At 41.2% G+C, this 25,786-nt stretch overlaps 1 protein-coding gene across 1 annotated transcript in view; it reads right to left on the reverse strand.

Moving 5' to 3' along the window:
- The window catches only part of MYLK4 (myosin light chain kinase family member 4), a 135,307-nt gene that overhangs the window by 9,808 nt on the left and 99,713 nt on the right, over positions 1-25,786 (reverse strand). Inside the window, exons 3-8 of the mRNA XM_064279812.1 lie at positions 23,953-24,058; positions 21,356-21,449; positions 21,170-21,279; positions 20,095-20,236; positions 17,168-17,238; positions 16,295-16,423 (exon numbers count right to left, since the gene is read on the reverse strand). Coding sequence (XP_064135882.1) covers positions 16,295-16,423; positions 17,168-17,238; positions 20,095-20,236; positions 21,170-21,279; positions 21,356-21,449; positions 23,953-24,058 — 652 coding nt within the window. The remainder of the gene's footprint in view (positions 1-16,294; positions 16,424-17,167; positions 17,239-20,094; positions 20,237-21,169; positions 21,280-21,355; positions 21,450-23,952; positions 24,059-25,786) is intronic.

Genomic DNA, 25,786 nt, shown 5'->3' on the forward strand with positions numbered 1-25,786 from the left:
TAATGTTTTCAAAATCCATCCATGTTGTAGCAGGTATAAGAAGACCTGGTGGTACAGTAGTTAAATTGCTTAGTTGCTAGCCAGAAAAGGTCAGCTGTTCAAATCTACCAGTTGATCCACAGGAGAAAGATGTGGCAGTCTGCTTCTATAAAGATTTCAGCCTTGGAAACCCTATAGGGCAGTTCTACTCTGTCCGGTGGTGTCACCAGGATTGGTGTCACCCAGTGTGGTACGTCATGACATCACCCCCTCACACTGATTACTACAATATTGTGGCTAAAATGCCAGAAATTTTGACAAAGTCGGCGACTATAAAAGCACCAGCAGCAATGAAAAGAGTGAGTGCTTGTAACATGTGTGGACTAAATCATGTGATTCAAAGTGTCACTGTAATTGGGTAATAATGACAGCTCTAACCCAAGTACGTTAGAAGGCTCAAAAGTAAATTAGCATAGAGTTCTAGCCTTGTACGTATACCAGGACACGTAAGCTGGGCTTATGAAAACATTTTTTGTTCTTATAAGTAACTACATGGATTTTTTATTAAAAAATAATAAAGTTCGAGGCAGGGGCAAATGGCAGAGTACTCAGATGATTCATGTGGTCCCTCTTACAACACAGACCTGAAAAAAACAGGTGAGTCAATTATATATGACCATCTAGGAGCCCTGAACATCAAAGGCAAAGTTGAGGAATAGGACTGAGCAGCAGAGGGAGGGAGAGACGGTTCAGAAGCAGCAAGGAGTTGCCAGACCTGACCCAGCAGGAACTGGCACCTTGCAGGCTAGGTCGGTTGGCATGCACAGTGAGGCAAGCAGTGGCACTCGGGATGCGTTTTCCACATTGGGAGAGACCGAGCATCAGAGAGCCTGCTCAGCCACCCAGAACCAGCAAGAAGCGGCACTCGATCAGCAAAAGATAAGTACATGTGTCTAACCAACCACGAGGAGCTAAAAAACACACCCTTAGGGAAGAACTGGTCTCCAATTTACCTGCCCCCTTCCTGCTCTACACCAGGTCCAGGCCAGCTTCAGCGATTGCCACATTCCTGGGCCAGAAGTAGGACCCATCGTGCACCCTTAGCCGTTCTCCCAGCATTAGAGAAGGAACAAAGTAACAAACAGGAAAAAATAATCTGCCAGCTCCCCTAAGCCAGGAACTCAGGGAAAACACAGCCCCTTTGCCTAAACACAGGCGTAAATGGTCCATGGACTTTGAATGCCTTTCACTCCTACATAGGCCTGAGTGGGCCCATTTCAACAGCATAGGCCCTCCTTAGCACAGTACAACAGGGTATATACCTGAAGCCTATTTTCAACTATATCAGCTATAAGGCAGTATGGCAGATTCATGACATTTGATACCACACTGCCTATTAAGTAGAGTCCTCACCTACCCACATCAGGGACCAGAGAACTGGTGGCTCTACCCATGCCACCTAGCAATCCACAACAGGGGTCCAAGCATAAGTGGTGCCTCCCAATCCTTACAGCCAACAGCACTGGGTACCCATAGTTGGGCTGCAAAACCCACCCATCTACATGCTGTAGAGAACAGGATGCTCTTTCCTCCCAGACACTCAGAGGCAGCTGTCAGCCCCCTGCATTTTTCAGTGCATGCCCCTATACTGCAGCCAGATACCTGTGCCTACTCCAATCATCCCTGCCAGTCTAATTCTGTAGGTGAGAGCCTGCACCAAGCATTTGGTGACCGAATACCTGGACACCTAAGCTGAATCCATACTAGAAAAGTAAACAGACTCCTGGGCTCACATACCTAGTAACAGCTCTAACCACCTGGTGACAGGATGTGAGAGCTTCAAAGATGCCCATAATCAAACTAGCTCACACAACCAGCCTATCTGAGCATATCAAAACAAAACAGAACAAGAAGCTAGGACACAGTAAGCAAACTTAAAATAAATAAACATAATAACTTATTGATGCCTCAGAGACAACAGTCAATATCAAATTACATAAAGAGGCAAACCATGATGGATTCAGGAAGTGACCAAAACAAAGAATCAAAAAAGTTTCCAGAGGAAAAGCACATCTTGGAAATACCAGAGTTCTTCAAGAGAGGAAAAAAGAGATGAGGCAAAATGCAGAACAAGCCAAGGAACACACAGAGAGACTTAAGAAGGTTATAAAAGACCATAATGACAAATTTAACAGGATGCCAGAATCCACAGAGAGAAAGCAAACAGAAATCCAAAAGATTAACTATAAAATTTCAGAGTTAGACAACTTAATAGAAAATCATAGGAGCAGAACTGGATTAGTGAGACTGAAGATAAAGCACTTGACACCAACTCATGTGAGGAAAAATCAGGAAAAAGAATTTTAAAAAATGAAGAAGGCCTAAGAATTATGTGGGACTCTATTAAGAGGAATAACCTACAAGTGATTGGAGTACCAGAACAGGAGGAGATAACAGAAAATACACAGAGAATTGGTGAAGATTTGTTAGCAGAAAACTTCCCTGATTTTGTGAAAGATAAGAAGATATCTATCCAAGAAGCTCATTACACCGCACACAAGGTAGATCCCAAAAGAAAGTCACCAAGACATATTATAATCAAACTTGCCAAAACCAAAATGAAGAGAGAATTTTAAGAGCAGATAGGGATAAACAAAAATTCATCTACAAAGGAGACTCAATAGGACTAAGCTCGGACTACTCAGCAGAAATCATGCAGGAAAGAAGACAATGGGATGACATATATAAAGCCTGGAAGGAAAAAAACTTCCAACCAAGAACTATAAATCTAGCAAAACTGTCTCTCAAATATGATGGCAAAATTAGGGCATTTCCAGATAAGCAGAAGTTTAGGGAATTTGTAAAAATCAAACCAAAATTACAAGAAATAATAAAGGGAGTCTTCTGGTTAGAAAATCAGCAACATCAGATAAAAACCCAAGAGTAAAACACAGGACAGGATAACCAGATATCAACCCAGATAGAGAAGTCACAAAAATAAATCAAAGCTAAAACACAGAAAATAGGGAAACAGAGAGGTCAATACGTAAAAGATGACACCATTAAAACAAAAAAAGGGAACTAAATAATGTAATCATAGATCTTTCACATGGAGAGGAAGTCAAAGCTATATAAGCAGATAAAAGATTGGTTTAAACTCAGAAAAATTTAGAAAAATAGTGGTAAATATTAAAGTAACCAAAAAGGAAACTAACAATTCTACGCATCAAAATAAAAAACAAGAAAAACATAAAGACTCAGCAAATAGAAAATCAACAGCAATTAAAAAGATGAAAAGAAAACACATAAAGAAAAATGACTCAGTACAGAAAATTAAGTGGAACAAAAAACTGTCAACAACACACAAAAAAAGACATCAAAATGACAGCACTAAACTCATACCTATCAATAATTACACTGAATGTGAATGGACTAAATGCATCAACAAAGAGACAGAGAATGGCAGAATGAATAAAAAAGCATCAGAAACACACCTTATAATAAAGTCACAAACAAACTTAAAACCCAAAGGATGGAAAAATATATGTCAAGCAGACAACATTCACAAAAGACCAGGAGTGGCAATAATAATCTGACAAAACAGACTTTAAAAACAAAATCCACAACAAAGGATAAGGATTAAAGGGTCAATACACCAGCAGGACATAACCATAGTAATATTTACACACCCAATGACAGGGCTCCAAAATAATAAAACAAACTCTAACAGCACTGAAAAGAGAAGTAGCCTCACAATAATAGTAGGAAAGTTCAACGCACCACTTTTGGAGAAGGGCAGAACATCCAGAAAGAAGCTCAATAAAGACACGAAAGATCTAAATGCCACAATCAACCAATGTGATCTCATAGACATATGCAGAACACTCCACCCAACAGCAGCCAATCATACTTCCATTTCCAACCCACATGGAACATTCTCCAAAATAGACTACATACTAGGCCACAAAGCAAGCCTTAACAGAATCCAAAGCATTGAAATATTTTTCTGACCATAAAGCCATTAAAGTAGAAATCAATAACAGAAAAAGCAAGGAAAAAAAATACATGGAAACTGATAAACTCCTTGGTCAAAAACTACTGCGTTATATAAGAAATTAAGGACAGAATAAAGAAATTCACAGAATCAAATGACAATGAAAACACATCTTACCAGAGCCTTTGGAACATAGCAAAAGCAGTGCTCAGAGGTCAATATATAGCAATAAATGCACACATCCAGAAAGAAGAAAGGGCCAAAATCAAAACATTAACCCTACAACTGGAACAAATAGAAAGACAGCAGCAAAAGAAGCCCTTGGGCAAATAATAAAAATTAGAGCAGAATAGAAAAACAATTGAAAGAGTTAACAAGACCAGAAGCTGGTTCTTCGAAAAGATCAACAAAATCAATAAACCACTGGCCAAACTGACAAAATAAAAACAGGAGACGAAGCAAACAGCCCAAATAAGAAATGAGATGGACAATATCACAACAGAACCAACTGAAATTAAACAAATCATAACAGAATACCATGAAATATTGTACTCCAACAAATTTGAAAACCTAGAAGAAATGGACAAATTTCTAGAAACACACTACCTACCTAAACTAAAACAGAGGTAGAACAACTAAATAGACCCATAACAAGAGAAGAGATTGAAAAGGTAATCAAAAAACTCCAACAAAAAAAAGCCCTGGTCTGGACAGCTTCACTGCAGAGTTCTACCGAACTTTCAAAGAGTTAACACCACTACTACTAAAGGTATTTCAGAGCATAGAAAAGGATGGAATACTACCAAACTCATTCTATGAAGCCACCATATCCCTGATACCAAAACCAGGTAAAGACACCACAAGAAAAGAAAATTATAGACCTATATCCCTCATGAACATAGATGCAAAAATCCTCAACAAAATTCTAGCCTGTAGAATTCAACAACATATCAAAAAAATCATTCACCATGACCAGGTGGGATTCATACCAGGTGTGCAAGGATGTTTCAACATTAGAAAAACAATTAATGTAGTCCACCACATAAATAAAACAAAAGACAAGAATCACATGATTTTATCAATTGATGCAGAAAAGGCATTTGACAAAGTTCAACACTCATTTACGATAAAAACGCTCATCAAAATAGGAATAGAAAAGAAATTCCTCAACATAATAAAGGGCATTTATACAAAGCCAACAGCCAACATCACCCTAAATGGAGAGAGCCTGAAAGCATTCCCACCGAGATCGGGAACCAGACAAGGATGCCCTTTATCACCACTCTCATTCAACATTGTGTTGGAGGTCCTGGCGAGAGCAATTAGGCTAGGTAAAGAAATAAAGGGCATCCAGATTGGTAAGGAAGAAGTAAAAGTATCTCTATTTGCAGATGACATGACCTTATCCACAGAAAACCCTAAGGAATCCTCCAGAAAACTACTGAAACTAATGGAAGAGTTCAGCAGAGTATCGGGATACAAGATAAACATACAAAAATCACTTGGATTCCTCTACACCAACAAAAAGAACATCAAAGAGGAAATCACCAAATCAATGCAATTTACAGTAGCCCCCAAGAAGATAAAATACTGAGGAACAAATCTTACCAGAGATGTAAAACTTATACAAAGAAAACTACAGTACACTTCTGCAAGTAACCAAAAGAGACTTACATAAGTGGAAGAACATACCTTGCTTGTGGCTAGGAAGACTTAACATTATAAAAATGTCTATTCTACCAAAAGCAATCTATACATTTAATGCAATTCTGATCCAAATTCCAACGACGTTCTTTAATGAGATGGAGAAAGAAATCACCAACTTCATATGGAAGGGAAAGAGGCCCCAGATAAATAACGCATTACTGAAAAAGAAGAACAAAGTGGGAGCCCTTACTTCACCTGATTTTAAAACCTATTATACTGCCACAGTAGCCAAAACAGCCTGGGACTGGTACAACAACAGATACAGAGACCAGTGGAACAGAATTGAGAATCCAGACATAAATCCATCCACATATGAGCAGTTGATATTTGACAAAGGCCCCAAAACAGTTAAATGGGGAAAAGACAGTCTTTTTAACAAATGGTGCTGGCATTCCTGGACATCCACCTGCAAAAAAATGAAACAAGACCCATACCTCACACCATGCACAAAAACTAACTCATAATGGATCAAAGTCCTAAATATAAAATCTAAAATGATAAAGATCATGCAAGAAAAAATAGGGACAACATTAGGAGCTCTAATACATGGCATAAACAGTATACAAAACGTTATTAAGAATGCAGAAGAAAAACTTGATAACTGGGAGCTCCTAAAAATCAAACACCTATTCTCATCCAAAGACTTCATCAAAAGAGTAAAAAGACTACCTAGAGACTGGGAAAAAGTTTTTAGCTATGACATTTCTGATCAGCATATGATCTCTAAAATCTACATGATGCTGCAAAACTCAACTTCAAAAAGACAAATAAGCCTATTAAAAAATGGGCAAAAGATATAAATAGACACTTCACTAAAGAAGACATTCAGGTAGCTAACAGATACACGAGGAAATGTTCGCAATCATTAGCCATTAGAGAAATGCAGATCAAAACTACAGTGAGATTTCATCTCACTCCAACAAGGCTGGCATTAATCCAAAAAACACAAAATAATAAATGTTGGAGAGGCTGTGGAGAGATTGGAACACTTAGACACTGCTGGTGGGAATGTTAAATGGTACAGCCACTTTGGAAATCGATTTCGCACTTCCTTGAAAAGCTAGAAATAGAACTACCATACGATCCAGCAATCCCACTCCTCGGAATATATCCTAGAGAAATAAGAGCCTTTACACAAACAGATATATGCACACCCATGCCTATTTGCAGCACTGTTTACAATAGCAAAAAGATGGAAGCAACCAAGGTGCCCATCAACGGATGAACGGATAAATAAACTACGGTATATTCACAGAATGAATACCATGCATCAATAAAGAACCGTGAGGAATCTGTGAAACATTTCATAACGCGGAGGAACCTGGATGGCATTTTGCTGAGTGAAATTAGTCAGTTGCAAAAGGACAAATACTGTATAAGACCACTATTATAAGAACTTGAGAAATAGTTTAAACTGAGAAGAAAACATTCTTTTGTGGTTAGGAGAGGAGCGAGGGAGGGAGGGTGGGAGAGGGGTATTCACTAATTAGATGGTAGATAAGATTTACTTTAGGTGAAGGGAAAGACAACACATAATACAGGGGAGGTCAGCACAACTAGACTAAACCAAAAGCAAAGATGTTTCCTGAATAAACTGAATGCTTCGAAGGCCAGTGTAGCAGGGGCAGGGGTTTGGGGACCATGATTTCAGGGGACATCTAAGTCAAATGGCATAATAAAATCTATTAAGAAAACATCCTGCACCCCACTTTGAAGAGTGGTGTCTGGGGTCTTAAATGCCAGCAAATCTAAGATGCATCAATTGGTCTCAACCCACCTGGATCAAAGGAAAATGAAGAACACCAAGGACACAAGGTAATTACAAGCCCAAGAGACAGAAAGGGCCACATGAACCAGAGACTACAGCATCCTGAGACCAGAAGAACTAGATGGCACCCGGCTACAACCGATGACAGCCCTGACAGGGAACACAACAGAGAACCCCTGAGGGAGCAGGAGAGCAGACCCCAAATTCTCATAAAAAGATTAGACTTAATGGTCTGACTGAGACAGGAAGGACCCTGGTGGTCATGGCCCCCAGGCCTTCTGCTGGCCCAGGACAGGAACCATTCCCAAAGCCAAGTCTTTAGACATGGATTGGACTGGACAATGGGTTGGAGAGGGATGCTGGTGAGGAATGAGCTTCTTGGATCAGGTGGACACTTGAGACTGTGTTGGCTTCTCCTGCCTGGAGGGTAGATGAGAGGGTAGGGGGGGTTAGAACCCGGGGAAATGGACACGAAGAGAGCGTAGAGGAAGAAAGCAAGCTGTCTCATTGGGGGAGAGTAATTGGGAGTATGTAGCAAGTTGTATATAAGCTTTTATCTGAGAGACTGACTTGATTTGTAAACTTTCATTTAAAGCACAATAAAAATTATATTAAAAAAAAGAAATGAGATGGGTGATATCACAACAGAATCAACTGAAATTAAATGAATCATAACAGAATACTATGAAGAATTGTACTCCAACAAATTTGAAAACCTAGAAGAAATAGACAAATTTCTAGAAACACACTACTTACCTAAACTAACACAAACAGAGGTAAGTAAAGCTATAATTAAAGAAAAGATTGAAAAGGTAATTAAAAAACTCCCAACAAATAAAAGCCCTGGCCCGGACGGTTCACTGGAGAATTCTACCAAACTTTCAGAGAAGAGTTAACACCACTACTACTAAAGGTATTTGAGAGCATAGAAAAGTATGGAATATTCCCAAACATTCCATGAAGCCCGAGTAACACTGATACCAAAACCAGGTAAAGACACCACAAAAAAAAAAAAAAGAAAATTACAGACCAATATCCCTCATGAACGTAGATGCAAAAATCCTCAGCAAAATTTTAGAGAATAGAACTCAACAATGTATCAAAAAAATAATTCACCATGACCAAGTGGGATTCATACCTGGTATTCAGGGATGGTTCAACATTAGAAAAACAATCAATGTAATCCATCACATAAATAATACAAAAGACAAGAATCACATGATCTCATCAATTGATGCAGAAAAGGCATTTGATGAAGTTCAACACCCATTCATGATTAAAAAAAAAAAAACTCTCAGCAAAATAGGAGTAGAAGGAAAATTCCTCAACATAATAAAGGGCATTTATACAAAGCCAACAGCCAACATCATCCTTAATGGGGAGAGTCTGAAGGCATTCCCTTTGAGAATGGGAACCAGACAAGGATGCCTTTTATCACCACTCTTATTCAACATTGTGCTGGAGGTCCTAGCCAGAGCAATTAGGCTGGAAAAAGAAATAAAGGGCATTCAAACTGGTAAAGAAGAAGTAAAATATCCCTATTTGCAGATGATATGATCTTATACACAGAAGCCCCAAAGAATCCTCAAGAAAACTATTGGAACTAATAGAAGAGTTCATCAAAGTATCAGGATACAAGATAAACATATAAAAATCACCTGGATTCCTCTACACCAAGAAAGAGAACTTCGAAGAGGAAATCACCAAATCAATACCATTCACAAAAGGCCCCAAGAAAATAAAATACCTAGGAATAAATCTTTTTTTGTTTTTGGCAAAGCTGCATTTTTTTTAAATTTAATTTTAGTTGAAGGTTACAAAACGAACTAGTTTCTCATCAAACAGTTAGTACACACATTGTTGTATGACATTGATTAACAACACCATGACTCTCCCTTCTCAACCCTGGGTTCCCTATTACCAACTTTCCTGTTCCCTCCTGCCTTCCTGTACATGCCCCAGGGTGGTGCACCCCTTTAGTCTTGTTTTGTTCCATGGGCCTGTTCAATCTTTGGCTGAAGGGTGAACCTCAGAAGTGGCCTCATCACTGAGCTGAAAGGGTGTCCGATGGCCATATTCTCAGGGTTTCTCCAGTCTCTGTCCAGCCAGCAAGTCTGGTCTTTCTTTTTGAGTTAGAATTTTATTCTACATTTTTCTCCAGCTCTGTCCAGGACCCTCTGTTGTGTACCCTGTCAGAGCAGTCAGTGGTGGTAACCTGGCACCATCTAGTTGTACTGGACTCAGTCTGGTGGAGGCTGTGACAGACGTGGTCCATTAGCCCTTTTGACTAAAGTTTCCCTTGTGTCTTTAGTTTTCTTCATTCTTCCTTGCTCCCGAAGGGGTGAGACCAGTGGAGTATCCTAGATGGCTGCTCAAGACCATCTTTTAAGACCCCAGACACTACTCACCATAGTAGGCTGCAGAACATTTTCTTTATAAACTCTGTTATGGAGTTTATAAAGAGCTAGATGAGCTAGATGTTCCCTGAGACTGTGGTCCCCACAGCCCTCAGCCCAGCAATTCAGTCCCTCAGGGAGTTTGGATGAGTCTGTGTAGCTACTGTGGCCTTGCCTTGTAGAGGTTGTGCTGGCATCCCCAGTATTGTGTACTGTCTTACCCTTCACCAAAGTTACTGCTACTCTATTGTCTATTAGGAGTTTTTCCATCCCCACCCCTCCCTTCACTCATAACCATCAAATATTGTTTCTTTTTATATGTAAGCTTTTTCACGAGTTTTTACAGTAGTGGTCTCATGCAATATTTGTCCTTTTGTGATTGACTTAATTTCACTCAGCATAATGTCCTCCAGATGCATCCATGTTATGAGATGCTTCACAGATCCACTGTTGTTCTTTATTTTTGAGTTAATTGCTGTCATCTTGTAGTGCTTTTTTTTTTTTTTGTGGTGCTAATGTTTTCTTTGGAAGCCCTGGTGGCGTAGTGGTTAAGTGCTATGGCTGCTAACCAAAGGGTCGGCAGTTCAAATCTGCCAGGCACTCCTTGGAAACTGTATGGGACAGTTCTACTCTGTCCTATAGAGTTGCTATGAGTTGGAATCGATTCGACGGCACTGGGTTTTTGTTTTTAATGTTTTCTTTGTTCCTCTTACTCTCCTGTGCTGAGTTTCTTTTGTTTATGGATTTCTTTTTCATTTCTTTTGTTTTTGTAGATTTTGTTTTTATTGAGACTTTGTTTTTCTTTTTTATTTCGATGAGTAGGTTTGTTAACTTTCTTTGTGGCTACCTTGAAATTTACCCTTATCTTCCTAGGTTTGAACCAGTCTATTATTACTTAGTATCACCTTGCCTTCCTCTCCATTAGAAAGTTCTATACCTATACTGTTTATTCCTTCTTTTATTGTTCTGACGTTGTTGTCATTTACAGATTAACCTCTCTGGTTCCCTGTTGCAACTGTTTTGGTTTTGGATAGTCTTTGAGAGTTCATTTCCTAGGTTGGTATCTGGCTGGTACAATCTTGCATCCTAGATTCAGGCTGTGGTCTGATGTTGTTTGTTCTCAGACTGAAGGATTCCCTTTAATAATTCTTGTAAATTTGGTTTGGTTTTTACATATTCCCTTAATTTCTGTTTATCTGGAAATATCCTAATTTCACCGTCATATTTGAATGAAAGTTTTGCAGGACGTGTTATTCTTGGTTGGCAGTTTTTTTCTTTCAAGATTTTATATATGTCATCCCATTGCCTTCTTGCCTGCATGGTTTCTGCCAAATGATCAGAGCTTAGTCTTATTGTTTCTCCTCTGTATGTGACTTTTTGTTTTTCTCGAGCTGCTCACAGGATTTTTTCTTTGTCTTTGGTTTTAGCAAGTGTGATTATGATATGCCTTGGTGATTTTCTTTTGGGGTCTATCCTATATGGGCTTCGCTGAGCTTCTTGGATGGTCAGTTTTTCATCGTTCATGGTATTAGGGAAGTTTTCTGTCAGCAATTCTTCAATGATCCTCTCTGTGTTTTCCATTTTCTCTCCTTGTTCTGGAACTCCAATCGCTTGCAAATGTTTGCTTTTGGTTGTGTCCCACATAAGTCTTAGGGTTTCTTCATCTTTCTTTGTTCTTCTTTCTGATTTTTCCTCAAACAGTGTCGTAACCAAGTGTTTGTCTTCAATTTCACTAAGTCTGTCTTCCATCGCTTCAAACCTGCTCCTCAGCCCTTCTATGACACTCTCCATTTCTGAAATCTTGTTGTTTATCTTTTGGATTTCTAATTGTTGTTTTTGTATGATTTCTAGTTGTGAATTTATTTTGGCATTTTGTTCCTGTGTTACTTTCTTGAATTGTTTCATTTTTTTTGTCTGTAGTCATGATAATTTCACCTCCTTGCCCAATGGGCAGGGCCAGTCATTCAGCTATGGTGCAGCAGGGCAGGTCAAGCTGAAGGGGTGGGGCTGGGATGGGTTGTTTGTGGCAAGTCGTACTAGGGCCAACGGCGGGGAGGGGGGACAGGGATCAGTGCCAGGCAGGTTCCAGTAGGCCATGCCTGTGTTGCTCGGAGGTGTGATATTCAGTGCACAGTGCAGGTAGGCAGGAAAGAGGGGAGGAGGTTGTGATGTGTGGAACTAAGAGTGGTAGGGGAAAGATGAGAGAGAGGGGAGAAAAACACGAGCCAAAAGCAAACAAGCAAAAAAAGAAAAAGAAAGAATGCTAAGGGAACTTAACCATTGGAGTAGAGAGATGAAAACTGAGAAATGGAGAATAGCAAAATGGAAAAAGAAAACAGGAAAAAATACCTAGATAAATTTGGAAAATAAAAAAAGAAAAGCCCCCAGGAGTCCCAGAGTCCCTCTGGTGGGGCTACTAAGACTGGGGAATCGGTTCCCAGGCTGCACAGTGTAGCCTGGCTAGAGGGGGTATAGATGTCACCTAGCACCAGGTATTCAGGAGACAGGAAAAGAAGATAAATGTAGAGAGACAAGAGCTGAGAAATGAAGACAGACAGAAAGGGAAAAAGAAAGAGAAAAGAAAGAAAGAAGAAAAAAGAAATGCCCCCAGGGATTCCACCTACATGGCTGCACAGATTGGGGGAGTGGTTCCTAAGCCATGCAGTGCAGCCCAGCTAGAAGGGGTTCCCAAGCTGCAAAAAGAAAAAGAAAGCAAACAAAACAGAACAAAGCAAAACAAGTAAAAAAAAAAAAAAAGCCCCAGGGATCATACCAGCATGGTGTTGCAGGCCAGGGGAGTGGTTTCCCAGTCAAGTGTGGCTTCGCAGCCTTTCAAGAAGAAGCAAAGATGGCACATGGAGCCAGGTATTCCAGAGAAAGGAGGGGGAGGTGGTAGGAGGCATAGAAGAAACCAAAAGAGATGAAAAGAAGCAATAACAGCTCAGGGGCCCGGCCAGTGTGGGCAGAGTGAATCCAAGCAGCCTGAGGCCAAAGCAGTTGCCTCCTGGCCAAGAGACTGCATATGGCAGGAAGCAGAAGAGGCCAAGGGTGGGTGGGGGGAGAAGGAGCGGGACGAGGAGAACGTATATCGCTCATTACCAGGTGCTCTGTCTCCTGCTGGGAACTTTATGAAGCTGCTTTCCTGTACTCCTTGTCTGTTGATCTCTGATGTGGATGGGGTAAATCCAACCAGCACGGACACTGCACTTCCTGGCTGGCCAAGCCTCTGCAGCCAGCCAGGAAGCTCAGAGGTAGAGCATCGGAGAGAATGGTGGGTGGGAAAGCATGTATAGCAGGTTACTGGGTGCTCTGTCTCCTGCTGGGAGCTCCACAAAGCTGCTTTCCTGTGCTCCCTGTCTTCTGATCCCCAGCTGGAGTCCAAGATGGTAGATCAGTGCTGTGTTAGCTGTTGGGGCCCTCCACACATATCTCTCCTCGCTCTCCGTCCTCTGTCAGTTTCTTATTCCACTCAGTGTTTGGCTGAGTTCTCTATCTCTTCATTTGGTACTTCAGGTTCTAGGAACGACATTTGTTTGTGTTTTACATAGTTTTTTGGGTCTTTGCTGTGGAGGGATGGTATGGTGCTTCTGTCTATGGTGCCATGTTTGCTGGACGTCTAGGAATAAATCTAACCAGAGACATAAAAGACCTATTCAAAGAAAACTATAAGACATTACTGCAAGAAACTAGAAGAGACTTACGTAAGTGGAAAAACATACCCTGCTCATGGATAAAAAGACTCAACACTGTGAAAATGTCAGTTCTACCCAAAATGATCTATAGTTACAATGCAGTTCTGACCCAAAGTCCAATGACATTTTTTAATGAGATGGAGAAACAAAACACCCACTTCATTTGGAAAAGGAAGAGACCCCAGATGAATAAAGCATTACTAAAGAAGAAGAAAATAGTGGGAGGCCTCACACTACCTGATTTTAGAACCTATTATACCACCATGATGGTCAAAACAGCCTAGTATTGGTACAATGGATACATAGAACAATGGAACAGAATTGAGAATCCAGACATAAATTTACCCACATATGAGCAGCTGGTATTTGACAAAGGCCCAAAGTCCAATAAATGGGGAAAAGACAGTCTCTTTAACAAATGGTGATGACATAACTGGATATTCATCTGCAAAAAAATGAAAGAAGACCCATACCTCACGCCGTGCACAAAAACTAACTCAAAATGGATCAAAGACCTAAATACAAAATCTAAAACAATAAAGGTCATGGAAGAAAAAATAGGGACAATGCTAGGAGCCCTAATACATGGTATAAACAGAATTCAAAATATTACTAAACAATGCACAAACACCAGAAGAGAACCTAGATAACTGGGAGCTCCTAAAAATCAAACACTTTCACTCATCAAAAGACTTCACCAAAAGAGTAAAAAACCTACAGAGTGGGAAAAAAAAAATTGGCTATGACATATTCATTCAGGGTCTAATCTCCAAAATCTACAAGATACTGCAAATCTTCAACAACAAAAAGACAAATAACTCAATTACAAAATGGGCAAAAGATATGAACAGGCACTTCACCGAAGAAAACATTCAGGCAGCTACCAGATATGTGAGGAAATGGTCACGATCATTAGCCATTAGAGAAATGTAAATCAAAACTGCAATGAGATACTATCTCACCCCAACAAGGCTAGCATTAATCCAAAAAACACAAAATAATAAATGTTGGAGACGCTGTAGAGAGACTGGAACATTTATACACTGCTGGTGGGAATGTAAAATGGTACAAACACTTTGGAAGTCGATTTGGCACTTCCTCATAAAGCTAGAAATAGAAGTACCACTCCTTGGAATATATCCTAGAGAAATAAGAGCCCTCACACGAATAGATATGTGCACACCCATGTTCACTACAGCACTGTTCACGACAGCAAAATGACTGAAACAACCTAGGTGCCCATCAACAGATGAATGGAGAAACAAATTATGGTATATTCACACAATGGAATACTACACAATGATAAGGAACAATGATGAATCCTCAAAACATCTCATAACATGGATGAATCCGGAAGGCATTATGCTGAATGAAATTAGTCAGTTTCAAAAGGACAAATATTACATGAGACCACTATTATAAGAACTCAAGAAAAAGTTTAAACACAGAAGAAAACATTCTTTGATGGTTACTAGGGTGGGGTGGGAGAAGAAGGGTATTCACTAACTAGATAGTAGACAAGAATTATCTTAGGTGAAGGAAAGGATAACACACAATACAGGGGAAGTCAGCAGAACCGGACTAAACCAAAAGCTAAGAAGTTTCCTGTATACAACCAAACACTTTAAAGGATAGAGTAGCAGGGGCTGGGGTCTGGGGACCATGGTTTTGGGGGACATCTAGGTCAACTGGCATAGCAAAATTTATTAAGAAAATGTTCTGCATCCCACTTCGGTGAGTGGCATCTGGCGTCTTATAAGCTAGTGGGCAGGCCATCTAAGATGCATCAATTAGTCCCTGCCCACCTGGAGTAAAGGAGAATGAAGAACACCAAAGACACAAGGGAAATACTAGCCCAAGAGAAAGGAAGGTCCACATAAAACAGAGCCTCCATCAGCCTGAGATCAGAAGAACTGGATGGTGCCCGGCTACCACCAATGTCTGCCCTCACAGGGAACACAACAGAGTCCCTGATGGAGCAGGAAAAAAGTGGGGTGCAGAACTCAAATTCTAATAAAAAGACCAGACTTAACGTTCTGACTGAGACTGGAAGAACACCAGAAGATATGGCCCCTGGACTCTCTGTTAACCCAGAACTAAAACCATTCCCGAAGCCAACTCTAAAAAGATTAGACAGGACTGTAAGACATAAAACAACACTTGTGAAGAGTGTGCTTCCTAGTTCAAGTAGATACACGAGACTAAATGAGAAGGAAGTTCCTGTCTGGAGGCAAGATGAGAAGGCAGAAAGGGACAGGAGCTGGTTGAATGTACACAGGAAATCCGGGGTAGAAAGGAGGAGTGTGCTGACATATTATAAGGATAGAAACTAGGGTCATGTAACAATGTGTATAAATTTTTGTATGAGAAACTAATTTGTGCTGTAAACTTTCACTTAAGGCACAGTAAAATAATAATAAATTTCTACTGAAACACTGCACAAAAATTTTACAGACAGTCGTATTGGTGTTACCCACTGTGACAGTGTCACCCAGTGCAGTCTGAACCTCCCCAGTGATGCCACTAACTGTGTCCTATAGTCTCACTGGAGCCCTGGTAGTACAGTGGTTAAGAGCTTGGCTGCTAATCAAAAGGTCAGCCGTTCAAATGTACCATCTGTTGATGGACACTTGGGCTGTTTCCACAATGTTAATTAATTTAAAAGACCTAAGTTAGTGCTTTTATTCAAGATGGCCAATCCTCACAGGAGACCTGTGGGTTTGTGAACGAAGGTCAGACGGAGACGGAGCTCCCTTACAGCATGTAGGCGATGACTCCTACGCTCCACATGTCCGTCGGGAAGGAGACAAAGTCATAGTTCACAACTTCAGGGGCAAGGAATTCCGGGGTGCCAAAGTTCACCCTCAGCTTCTCTCTGGGCTTATATCTGAAATTTAAGAGCATGTGGAGGAATTAAAAAAAAAAAAAAAAAAATTGAAAAGATGTAGTCTGGAAGACAAATTAATTTAGTTCTACAGTGAACTTAAAATAGACTCTAAAGGAAATTACGTATGTAAAGGGACAGTGTCAAAAACTTGTAAAGAAAATCTAAGGGTTTTAAAAGTCCTAATTCATACTGTAAAACACCTTAACAATAATTAGAACATCTGCATGACAGAAGACCTTTAAAGGAAAACTGTCACAGCCACTGCCATGGAGATGGCTGAAATAAGCCTGTATTAAAGAAAAAAAAACTGCCGTTACAACAGCCATGTCCTATGCCTCATTAATGGGCCAAATTCCACAAAAATGCATTGCTCCCTTAAGAAGCTTATATGTGCTAGAGCCTTCTGCATTCTTGTTTACACTACTCATTTTTTAAAAATAAATCTCTGTACAGATGGGAGCAGTATAAAAGATTGAGACAAACTTTTACAAAGTCTAAATTAATGGCTTGTAGTTTAATAAATTTACCATATTAGGTTTTAATTTTCTTATTTTTTCTTGCATACACTGTAAAAATTTCAAACATTCAAATGCCAAATTTCACAATTTAAGACTGAGCATACTTTTTGCTAAATTAATTCTAAATGAGAACATGGGACCAAGGGGTACGTAAGATTTTTCTTTGCAAAGAAAGAGCACCCGTCTGCCTTAACTCCATTCATATCCAGAGTCCAAATAGACATACCTTCTGGCCAATCCAAAATCAATAATTTTTATTTGTTTAGTATCCCGATTCACACACAGGATATTCTCAGGCTGCAGGAGAAAGAGACACATTAGCAATGAAAACAACCATCATTCACTCAAATTGTCCTTGAACCACAACTAAAAATACAACAGTGCTCAGAAAAACACATCAGGCCTTTCACGTCGCAGCTGGCTTGTCTGTGTGGGTACTTTCTCTTTTCATTATGTGGTGGGTGAGGCTGTGGGGCCCCTGCCAGCCTCGCACTTCCCGCCTGTCCCTCTCTCTGGCTCCGAAGTCCCCCGCCTGTCCCTCTCCTGGCTCCACAGTCACCACCATGCACAAGAGAAGAAGAGAGAGCTCAGCGCTCTCCAGGTGACTAGTGGAGGCTGTCTCTACTTAACATCTGCCTCCCAGAATTATTAAGTATGAATTTTCCCTCTGTGGAGGAGTGTGTTTCCAGAGATTTATGGGCTCTGATAGAAACAGCCTGGCTCATTTAAACAGCCACTCTGAATATGCAATATTATGTGAATGTTCCGGCTCGCTTGGTTTTCCCTTTGAGCATTGTCAAGTGGGAAAGTCGTATGTCAAAGGGAGGCTTTCCTCCCTTCTCATTCTTCATTCTGGGCAATTCCAAAGTTCTGCTGAACTTGGCTTCAATGCCCAAAACGTTTGACTGAGTGCTTCCTTGGAGTTTGACTCTGGTAAGAATTTTTACCCGCAGTCTTTGGGGTGAGGGGGGAAGAATATAGATGGTAGCCCTACTGCTCTGTGTTAATAGGATGCCTTACAAGTGCACTGACATCTGAGGAAAATAAGGGATTCGATTTAAAGTCAGGGTCATCAATAAAAGAGAAATAAAGCTTTCAGGGAAGAGCCCAGAAATCTCAAGTTCAAGCTCCAACTCGCCCTAAGAGCTGGGGACATTAGCCAATTGCCCAGTCCCTGGAATTCCATTTCCTCACTTCCTAGGTAGGATAATGCTGCTCCCTCTTCCTGTCTGAGTGGAAAAGAGGGTCAAGGGAGATAAGAAATTCAGAAGCACTTTATGAAATGATGCAATGTCTCTTTAACAATATTCAGTAGTCCATTTGATTGGACATATATTTGGCAGCCTTTTTCTCAAATATCTGTAAAACAGATTTCTATGGGTAAAAGCTATTTATAGAGAAGTAGGTGCTATGTAAGAAATTTGGTTTCATGCTTAAATAACTAATCAATCATGTATAAAACTGTCCAATTATCAAAGAATACTATGACATTAAAAAACATTTATTTGAAAAATGTAAAGAAACAGCTTTGAGTTACTTCAAAAAGTTATTTCTTTCTGATTTTGAAATTATAGCATGTTCATTGAATAACATTTGCAAAGCACAGAAAAATATAAAGGAGAATATTTTAAAATCACAGCCATTATTGTGTTTGGTCCTTTTCCTTCCAAGGAGTCCCTAGGTGGTGCAAATGTTTAATGCACTCTACTGCTAACTGAAAGGTTGTCAGTTCGAATCCACCCACATGATCTTGAAAGAAAGGCCTGGCAATCTATTTTGGAAAAACCAACTATTGAAAAGCCTATGAAGCACAGTTCTACACTGACACACATGGGGTCACCATGAGTTAGAATCAACTCCACAGGAAATGGTTTGGGTTTTGGCTCTCCTTCCAAGGGAGATATGTGAAAGTGACGAACAGTCTTAAATGATCCACCCAGGTTTCACCTTGATTATACTCTTCATAAAAACCGTGAGTGAAATTGTGCACTGCAAGTCCTCAAAAAACGTCATGAAGCCAGCTGTGGAGCAATTTGACTTGTGGTAGGTCAGCTTTTAGTTCCAGTCACCTATCAAATCTCTGTGGAAATACCTGCAGAGTGTCTACACTGAATGAAAATACACATCATCAAGCTCAGTTCACAGCCAAGTGCATCACCGATGATTTCCAACCTCTGACTGTCGTTTTCTGTGCTACTTTCTCCTGCCCTCCTCCCACGAGAGCGAATGGGAGGGGGAATGTGTAAATCAAGATAGCAAGGCAGCCTGCGTGAGAGGAAGACAGGCTCATGGAAGCCTAGTTAAGGAGACTAAGTTCAGCTCTGCAGTCCCTGGGACTCACAAGATATGGTGGTTTATATTTAAGAATACTTTATCTCACTGTCATGCTATGCAAACGGGGAAATAAGATGAGATGGAGCCACACAAGGAGATGCACTTGGTGATGCTGAGCCCCTATACTAGAGCTGACCAGGGTTATGGGGCCTGGGTCTGTTATTGGTGGAAATGGAAACTATATGCTGCTCGGTTTTAGGAAGAGCACGAAGACGGAAACAGGAAGGCGCAATCAGCAAGAGAAGACGGCAGGTGGCTCCGCTCCCTCAGTTCTCACATACGCTTTTACCATTCCCGGTGTGCCGCCCCAACCCCACACGCAGCCTCTAGGCTCCTGGGCATTTCAGCACCCCACTTCTGGCTGCCCTGCAGTCCTGTTTTGCCAGCAGTTCCTACTCAGTGCTCTGTCAATCCCCAAAGCCCAGAACTTTCCTGAAGATTTCAGGAGAGTGATGGGGACTCTTGGCGAGCCAGAATGTCTGCCTATTGCTGTTGTTGTAAGGTGCCATCGAGTTAATTCCGACTCATAGGACCCTCATGGGACAAAGCAGAACTTCCCCCATGGGCTTTCTAAGTTATAATCCTTACCGGAGCTGACCACATCTTTCTCCCAGAGCCTCTGGGTACGTTTGAAACATCCACCTTTTGCTTAGCAACCGAGTACTTAACCATTGCACTACCAGAACTCCTTTTGTCATTGCGGTTTTAAACTTTTAGTGAAACCATCCCCCATGTAGATTCCCTTAATATGGGCAGGATGTAAGACTCTGAACTGGGGCCTCAGAGCTGAGGGCATGCAGACACGCGCTCTGTCCCCACCTTCAGGTCCAAATGGAGGATGTACATCTGGTGCATGTGCCTGACGCCCTCGCAGATCTGCCTGATGAACAGGATGGTATCGAGCTCTGTGAGATTGCAGTTTTCATCAATGATTCGGTCGAACAGCTCCCCTCCATCCACGCTGCAGAGGGGAGAGGTGAGAAGCCCTTAGCAGGATTCCTCAATGACCACATGGTTTTCTCGTCCCAACGTGGTGTTTACTTTCCTCTAACTCTTCCAAAAGCTTTGTGCATGCTGTTGTCTCTCTACCTTCTCCACTGCCTCATTAGAGGATTCTGATAGTCAAGGTCTTTATCTTATGGACATTCAATTTCACAATGGGACATCGTAAAGTCCCTTTCATCCAGTGGCTGTGGGGTTTGAGGGAGTCCACATCTGCCATTCTCTAATGTATGCTGAAGATAAAAGAGAACTACTGGAGCACACAGATTAATTCCAGTGATAAACCGCTTATAGGGTTCGATGCTAGATACTTCATTACCCAAAAGTTCTTACTGCACAGTGATAAATAAAACCCAAAATGAAAAAAAAATTAACTAAATCACAATATTGATTCAGTCTTAGTTAGAACTACTCATTTCTTACAACTGAGTAACCAGTTATGTATATACATATATATACATTTTTTAAATAAAGATGGCTTTAAATTGAAGCTTCTTAGCCCTAATCATCAGCGTTTATGCTAAGCTTTTTATTAGTGGTCAGGTTGAGAGTGAAATGCAGTTCAGAAATCACTTTTCTCCAGGTTATTCAGAATCATATTTAAGGTTGATTTTTGACAGTATAGCTTAGATACAAAGCTAAATCTGCTTTTCCATCCTACCTCTGATAAATAAAATTACATGTGGAAATTGCATATTCATAAACAATTTCCTTTCTGAACTGAGTGAGAATGTCTAATTCAAGCAGAACAGAATCAGTGATGTCCCAAACATGGTTCCAGCCACTTTTCAGGTAGAAGAAAATAGCGACGGATGAGGCCCTTGGCTGTGCCCGAGGTTTGGCAGGGGAAGAGAAGGCGGGCACACGTAGGAGGTGAGGAAGGGACACATACTATTCCATGACCAGGACCATGTCGTTCTTAGACTCCAAGGCATCATAGAGCTGAATGAGATTTACGTGGTCCAGCTGGTTCATGACGCTGACTTCATTCCTCACTTCATCCTGTGAAGAAGAAAAGGGCTTTCAGTGTGGCGATGCCTGAACCAGAAGGGAGAAACCCACATGACACCATCCTCACCTTATTCTTGGTGCCTCTGGTCTTAATGATTTTGATTGCCAGTTTCAGACCTGTGGCTTTCTCTTCACACTTGTAAACCCGGCCAAAGCGCCCCCTGCAAAGGAAAGGAAGAGTGCAAGTGTGAGGTGTTACCATCCAGCAAGAGCCCTGGATTTTGGGGCTACCAAGTTCTTTGTGCATTACTGCCACTGGCTTTCCTCTTTTGAATGTGAAGGAGCAAACCTATTAGTGTATCTACTGTATCCAGTAAGCTTTGCAAACATTGTTTTTCCAAGTGTGGTCTGCAGATCACTTGCATCAGAAACACCTGGGGTTTATTAAGAATGAAGATTTCTGGGCCCCACCCCTGCCCTACCAAGGTAGGACTCCGGGGTGAGGTCCCAGAGCCTGCATTTTTACCAAGTCCCTGCAGTGACTCATACCCATTATCCATTGCCATTGAGTCGATCCCAACTCATAGCAACCCTATAGGACAGAGTAGAACTGCCCCACAGAGTTTCCAAAGAGCGCCTGGCAGATTCGAACTGCTGACCCTTTGGTTAGCAGCCGTAGCACTTAACCACTGCGCCACCAGGGCTTCCCTGATGATTCACATGCACTCTAAAATTTGAGAACCACCTATGTAGATAATATAGCCTTCTGAATACTTGTGAATGTAATAAGCGAGGCTTTGTGAGCAGTTGAAAACTAGTTGCCGTAGAGTTGGCTCCAACTCACAGCAACTCCATGTGTGTCAGAGAACTGTGCTCCATAGGATTTTCAATGGCTGTTTTTTTGTGTGTGTGTTTTCTTAAAGTTGATTGCCAGGCCTTTATTCCAAAGCACCTCTGGCTGGACTGGAACATCCAACATTTCACTTAGCAGCCAAGCATGTTAACTGTTTGTACCACCCGGGGACTTCCAAGCTTAAGAACATAACACATCAAATTACTTTTTTGGAAAATGCATGTAAATAAGAAGCATAACAATATTGCATATAACCCCCCCCCCAAAAAAAACCCACTACTGTTAGAATAAATTCTGACTCATGGTGACCCTCTAGGACAGAGTAGAACTGCCCCATAGGGTGTCCAGGGAGCGGCGGTGGATTCAAACTCCGACCTTTTGGTTAGAAGCCGAGCTCTTGACCACTTTGCCACCAGGGCTCCACATATAAATATAAGTTATAATGACATTGCACATAGGTAAATATAATAAAAAATACATAGTGTAGAGTTACCTATGAGATTTTTGATGGTATAGCTTGGATTGAAGCCTATACATACTTTGTAAGACAGATTCTTACATATATAATCACATACAGAAACACACTCAAAACCAGGATGGCCCAGGACCAGGCAGTGTTTTGTTCCATTGTGCATGGGGTTGTCACAAGTTGGGGGTCAACTCGATGGCGGCTCACAACAACAACAGCAACTTATGGTTGCCAGTTGTGAGTGGAGCCCAGAACAGCAGGTTGTTGTTCCCAAGTGCAGTACAACCTGCCTTGCCCCTTGGATCCTATGACCGAGAAGATCAATGGGGGCCATGCTAACAGAAAGACATTTTTAAGGAGCCCTTGGAAAACCTTGACTGGAGGAACAGCATAAACCCTAGGGATTGTCACAAAGCCGTACCCTCATCTGCAAATAACCGTTCTGCTCTAGAGAAATAGTTCCAGACTTGCCACTGAAATCTCTGGAGACCCAAACAAGCTGCCCAAGTCATGTGCAGTCCTCGTGGCTCCTCTTCACGCTCTGAACCCAGTTTCTCCCTCAGCTCATTCCCATAGTCTCATGGGGAGGCCCTCTGAACAGCAGCTGCGGGAGAACTCGTTCAGATGGTGCCATGGGACACAGGGCAAAAGAAATAAGGAACAGCAAGAGGAGAAAGGGACTTCCTAAGTGTCAGCTACCCCCTGTGACCAACTGCACAGCCATGTACTACAGTCACTGTGCATATTTTCTTTGCATTGGTAAGTAGATTTCAATATATTTATATATGCTTTCTGCTCTCTCTCTCCTATTTTACATAGAAATGCTGATAGTAGCAAACTTTATAATTCAGGTTTTAAGCAGTGAGTTATCATAGGGGACTGTGGCTGAAATAGAAGAAGAAAGAACATTGCCAGAAATAAATTCAGTCCCTGATGGTCAGATGCCCCCAAATAAGTTCTTCAGTGATGAATGAATCAATTGAAGTGGATAACTGTAAGTAATGCAGTAACACCATAAATGGAAAAAATGGAAAACAAGTAACAAGGATAAAAAGTTACACATGCCTCGAGAAATACACAGTATTCACTCATCTCCACGTTTTGTTTCTTGGTGTTTAAGCCAAAGCACGAGACAACTGCTAAACCTTCTGGTGACTCACTGGGTTTCTCTCATTTTCAGACATTACAACATGGGAAGGAAAGCAGATAATAAATTTAGAATTCAGTCACTGTCACCACATCAACCTCTCTGGCACTAGTAACAGTTTTAAGAAGTGGCTAAAATCTCTTAAATGTGCGTTTGTAATGTATCTGGTTCTCAGGTTGAGGCTGGCAAATATTTATGAGATCCTTAGACTCTGTCTCTGCAAAAGCTCTCTTGTTAAGATTCAGCATGACTTACCCTCCCAAAATTTCTGTCCTGCTCACGGTGTAAAAACTGTTGACTGCTGCTTGTTTGACTGCCACAATTCGATGATCAAATGGGGCAGGAGGAGCTGGGACATCCTCTAGAAGTGAGAGGGAGAAGGGGTCATTCGTTAAGCAGTCAGACCTCTTTATGGCACCTAGTCCTGAGCCTTATAACAGAAATTTGCTCAGTATAAACAGGGAAGCCTTTGTGGTGTAGTGGTTAAGTGCAACAGCTACTAACCTAAAGGAATCGGCAGTTTGAATCCACCAGGCACTCCTTGGAAACTCAACAGCCAGTTCTACTTTGTCCTGTAGGGTTGCTATGAGTTGGAAACGACTCGACAGCACTGGGTTTGGTTTTTGGTTTTAATCACAAAACACAATGAGCCATATGTTTTATTCCTAGTGATTCAGGAATGTAAGTTTTCCTTGCATATTATTATCTGTGATTCATGAAGGGAATGCCTAACATCTTTAAGAAAGAATATCAGGGCCACCCAACTACTGTTCATACCATCTTCAGGGCTGCTTTTGGAAATATTAAAATAGCCAAAATCTCCAGCCTCAGCATAGTCCAAACAGGTCATACTTCCAAACTTGAGAGCACCTTAATTTAAGGTGAGAAACTGTTTGATCCATTTTTAAAAAAAAAAACCACCTATATAGCCCATTATTTTCACAAAAATGGGGAGAAAAACGTAAAGTTTCTTCACATTATTAAAATTTTTGATATTACATATTACTTTGTGAAATATTTTAGGCTTTACCTAAGACACATTTAGTTCACAGAGATGAATTTTTCCTGGCTGGAAATAAAACACTCAATAAAGCTTGTAAGTGCGTATTGTACAGCTATTAAATTCCTTCCACTTCCCACCTTCCATCTCGAGCGTTTGCCTCTTGTCTACATCAGCAGCATTTCTCAAATGTGCAATTACTGGACAGCATTTCTCCCAGTGTTCTTCCTACGTTTCCATGACTGCGGCTGTGAAGGCAAGCTTGCCACCGACCTGCGCGGGTCTACATTTGTTCACGTATTACCCGTCTGCGCAAGCCTACGCTGAGGAGCCTAAGGGAGGCGTGGAGTTTTTGGAAGTTCAAGTTGATTCAACACAGATTTCCTGAGCACTTGTTTTGTGCAAGGCACTCTGGCAGGTGTTAATATTTGTAAAAACCAGATAACATAAAACTCTAGGAACTGAATTTTCCCATTTGACATAGACATTCACCTCTCACGCCATAAATAAGCTGAAAAATAAAGTGATTGTGAGAGAGCTCTCTTCGTGGCATTCATCTCATCAGATTAAAAAAAAAAAAAAAAGAGTGATCGAGTTAGGAGCACAAACGGCACCAATATGGCGTGAAGAAATATTAGACTAAGGGAAATCCTTGCTGGAAAGGCTTAAGAAGCTGTAAAAGGCCGAAACGAAAGCAACATCCTACCCAATAGGGCCACCAGAGCTTGCTCTCTGCAGGGCTGAATCACACCGGGCTCCTGGCGCTTGCCTGGTGAGCTTTCCTAGGCCTCCCTGGCTTCCCGTGCGTCTTGACATGCGCCCACTACAGCTTCCCTGCACTTTTTACTGCCCTCCCTGAGGAAGCTCCTCTCTTGTCATTCTACACTTGCTGCTGCCAGCGTGCCCTCTCTGTTCTGTGTTCTGGAAAATGGGTCCTATTGTGGAGTTTCCAGGGAGTCGAGAGGTAGGAATGGCCTTGGCCTCGCTGATGCACCTGAAACACAGAATCCAATCACAGTGCTCAAAGTGTCAAGGAGAAAGATTCAAGTGCTTATGTTCTTACACTTCCTTAGAATGGCATTTGTGGAT

This window comes from Loxodonta africana, chromosome 1, assembly GCF_030014295.1.
Source record: "Loxodonta africana isolate mLoxAfr1 chromosome 1, mLoxAfr1.hap2, whole genome shotgun sequence".
NCBI classification, from domain to species: domain Eukaryota; kingdom Metazoa; phylum Chordata; class Mammalia; order Proboscidea; family Elephantidae; genus Loxodonta; species Loxodonta africana.